The sequence below is a fragment of the Rhinatrema bivittatum genome, chromosome 9 (genome assembly GCF_901001135.1).
Source record: "Rhinatrema bivittatum chromosome 9, aRhiBiv1.1, whole genome shotgun sequence".
Taxonomy (NCBI): domain Eukaryota; kingdom Metazoa; phylum Chordata; class Amphibia; order Gymnophiona; family Rhinatrematidae; genus Rhinatrema; species Rhinatrema bivittatum.
Genome location: NC_042623.1, coordinates 13,452,000 through 13,455,700, shown reverse-complemented (window position 1 = coordinate 13,455,700; position 3,701 = coordinate 13,452,000). Strand labels below are relative to the sequence as shown.

At 62.2% G+C, this 3,701-nt stretch overlaps 1 protein-coding gene across 1 annotated transcript in view; it reads right to left on the bottom strand.

The window, feature by feature from the left end:
• LOC115099016 (proline-rich protein 36-like) overlaps positions 1-2,341 on the bottom strand; it is a 3,675-nt gene extending 1,334 nt beyond the window's left edge. The window contains exon 1 of the mRNA XM_029616256.1: positions 1-2,341. This exon is cut by the window's left edge and continues 1,334 nt beyond it. Coding sequence (XP_029472116.1) covers positions 1-2,341 — 2,341 coding nt within the window.
• Positions 2,342-3,701: the final 1,360 nt, after the last annotated feature.

Sequence of the window (3,701 nt, the reverse complement as noted above, 5' to 3'; positions counted from 1 at the left end):
CTGACAGGGAGGGGCGTTCTGAGCGCAGGCGGAGCAGGGGGCGCGCTGAACTCCGCGCTCTGACAGGGAGGGGCGTTCTGGCTCTGAGCGCAGGCGGAGCAGGGGGCGCGCTGAACTCCGCGCTCTGACAGGGAGGGGCGTTCTGGCTCTGAGCGCAGGCGGAGCAGGGGGCGCGCTGAACTCCGCGCTCTGACAGGGAGGGGCGTTCTGAGCGCGGGCGAAGCAGGGGGCGCGCTGAACTCCGCGCTCGGACAGGGAGGGGCGTTCTGAGCGCAGGCGGAGCAGGGGGCGCGCTGAACTCCGCGCTCGGACAGGGAGGGGCGTTCTGGCTCTGAGCGCAGGCGAAGCAGGGGGCGCGCTGAACTCCGCGCTCTGACAGGGAGGGGTGTTCTGGCTCTGAGAGCAGGCGAAGCAGGGGGCGCGCTGAACTCCGCGCTCTGACAGGGAGGGGCGTTCTGGCTCTGAGAGCAGGCGAAGCAGGGGGCGCGCTGAACTCCGCGCTCTGACAGGGAGGGGCGTTCTGGCTCTGAGAGCAGGCGAAGCAGGGGGCGCGCTGAACTCCGCGCTCTGACAGGGAGGGGCGTTCTGGCTCTGAGCGCAGGCGAAGCAGGGGGCGCGCTGACCTCCGCGCTCTGACAGGGAGGGGCGTTCTGGCTCTGAGAGCAGGCGAAGCAGGGGGCGCGCTGAACTCCGCGCTCTGACAGGGAGGGGCGTTCTGGCTCTGAGAGCAGGCGAAGCAGGGGGCGCGCTGAACTCCGCGCTCTGACAGGGAGGGGCGTTCTGGCTCTGAGAGCAGGCGAAGCAGGGGGCGCGCTGAACTCCGCGCTCTGACAGGGAGGGGCGTTCTGGCTCTGAGAGCAGGCGAAGCAGGGGGGCGCGCTGAACTCCGCGCTCTGACAGGGAGGGGCGTTCTGGCTCTGAGAGCAGGCGAAGCAGGGGGCGCGCTGAACTCCGCGCTCTGACAGGGAGGGGCGTTCTGGCTCTGAGCGCAGGCGAAGCAGGGGGCGCGCTGAACTCCGTGCTCTGACAGGGAGGGGCGTTCTGAGCGCAGGCGGAGCAGGGGGCGCGCTGAACTCCGCGCTCTGACAGGGAGGGGCGTTCTGGCTCTAAGCGCAGGCGAAGCAGGGGGCGCGCTGAACTCCGCGCTCGGACAGGGAGGGGCGTTCTGAGCGCAGGCGGAGCAGGGGGCGCGCTGAACTCCGCGCTCGGACAGGGAGGGGCGTTCTGAGCGCAGGCGGAGCAGGGGGCGCGCTGAACTCCGCGCTCTGACAGGGAGGGGCGTTCTGGCTCTGAGCGCAGGCGAAGCAGGGGGCGCGCTGAACTCCGCGCTCTGACAGGGAGGGGCGTTCTGAGCGCAGGCGGAGCAGGGGGCGCGCTGAACTCCGCGCTCTGACAGGGAGGGGCGTTCTGGCTCTAAGCGCAGGCGAAGCAGGGGGCGCGCTGAACTCCGCGCTCGGACAGGGAGGGGCGTTCTGAGCGCAGGCGGAGCAGGGGGCGCGCTGAACTCCGCGCTCTGACAGGGAGGGGCGTTCTGGCTCTGAGCGCAGGCGGAGCAGGGGGCGCGCTGAACTCCGCGCTCGGACAGGGAGGGGCGTTCTGAGCGCAGGCGGAGCAGGGGGCGCGCTGAACTCCGCGCTCTGACAGGGAGGGGCGTTCTGGCTCTGAGCGCAGGCGAAGCAGGGGGCGCGCTGAACTCCGCGCTCTGACAGGGAGGGGCGTTCTGGCTCTGAGCGCAGGCGAAGCAGGGGGCGCGCTGAACTCCGCGCTCTGACAGGGAGGGGCGTTCTGGCTCTGAGAGCAGGCGAAGCAGGGGGCGCGCTGAACTCCGCGCTCTGACAGGGAGGGGCGTTCTGGCTCTGAGCGCAGGCGAAGCAGGGGGCGCGCTGAACTCCGTGCTCTGACAGGGAGGGGCGTTCTGAGCGCAGGCGGAGCAGGGGGGCGCGCTGAACGCCGCGCTCTGACAGGGAGGGGCGTTCTGGCTCTGAGCGCAGGCGAAGCAGGGGGCGCGCTGAACTCCGCGCTCTGACAGGGAGGGGCGTTCTGGCTCTGAGCGCAGGCGAAGCAGGGGGCGCGCTGAACTCCGCGCTCTGACAGGGAGGGGCGTTCTGGCTCTGAGAGCAGGCGAAGCAGGGGGCGCGCTGAACTCCGCGCTCTGACAGGGAGGGGCGTTCTGGCTCTGAGCGCAGGCGGAGCAGGGGGCGCGCTGAACTCCGCGCTCTGACAGGGAGGGGCGTTCTGAGCGCAGGCGGAGCAGGGGGCGCGCTGAACTCCGCGCTCTGACAGGGAGGGGCCACATTTTGTAAAGGGCCAGCTGGAGTTTGTGGAAGTTGGTGGCTTCCATAGGTGAGCCTGATGCCGGTGGCGGCCGCTCTGCTCTGGCCAGGGGCTTAATGGTGAAAGGTTGTTGTTGTTTTTTTCTTTTCTTCTTCCCTTCCGATTGAGTTTCAGTCTGCCTGTGTCCCCCGAGCCAGCAGAGAGAACAGTTAGCGCTATAGAAATGTTAAGTAGTAGCTGTGGTAGATGCCAGGAGGGGGCGGTGAGAGTCACTGCAAAGTATTAATCTGTGCTCTCTTCAAGAGCTTCATTTCTTCTTTATTAAGACTGGTAAAATGTTGAGCTGCAGCATGAGACTGGGTCTGAGGTAATAACGCGATTATATTGCAGTATTCCGCGGTGTAATGCCATTTCAAGCCATGGAGGTTATCCGCAACCTATTACGATACTTGCAAAAGTTACGTCTATTTATTAGAAACATTTAGCAAACATTACAAGATTGCTATTTATTGTCAACTGCTGTAGCAAGCTTGCGAGTCATTAGGGCATGCAGCGTCTTCTAGAAACTACTCCTTTTTGAAAGTTCCTGGGATTTGTTCCTGCCGAGGATGCGCCATCCACCAGATCTGTCTTGTAAAGCAGTTTCAGATAGAGGTTTTCCACGAGCCATGAGAAAAGCATTGAACAGTTGATATTTGCACATTTATTCTATGGCAATGCAAGTTTGCTGGGTGCTGAGAAACACTGAACCTGCTGGAAGTCGACGTCTAGTTGAGAAGGACCCAGCTAAGCCTCTGCCCCCGGTAGACGCCTGATTAATGAACGTGGGTGACATCCTGAATAAGCAGCATAAATCAATGTGCACAAGAGTAGCAGTTCTTATAATATTAGTGTTGGTTCATCAACCAGGCCGTCGCTGAAACCTTCGGCGCCGTCCGACTCTTTTCTTCTTCTCCACCCAGGTTGCAGAAACGTAAAATCTTTCCTGCCACATCGGCCTGAAGGTCGTGCAGCTGGCAGCGCCTCCGGTGTGGCTGCGACCACATCTGGATTACTGTTTACTCACCTCTGGCTCCGGAAAGCAAAGAACCGGACGGTGTTAACCGAGAGTGAGCAGAGCCATAAACCCTCAGTGAGACCCAACTTGAAGTCCTTAAACTGCCCGTCCTGTAGTCGTCTGGGTATCTTCAGTCAAAGTCTAGAGCTGATTGTGCCACTGCACTTACCAACTCTCTCGTTTTGTCCTGTGGTTTTTACACTCCCGGTCTCTTAATCAAGGCGCTCTCTTAATCAAGGCGCTGTAGGTTCTTGGCACGAATGTATAAAAACCCGAGAGTGAAAGGGAAACGTAGGATGTTCGGGCTGGGATTGGTAATGAGATTGGAGGACAGGAGTTGTCCCATTCTGATATCCTCCCTGGAGGAATG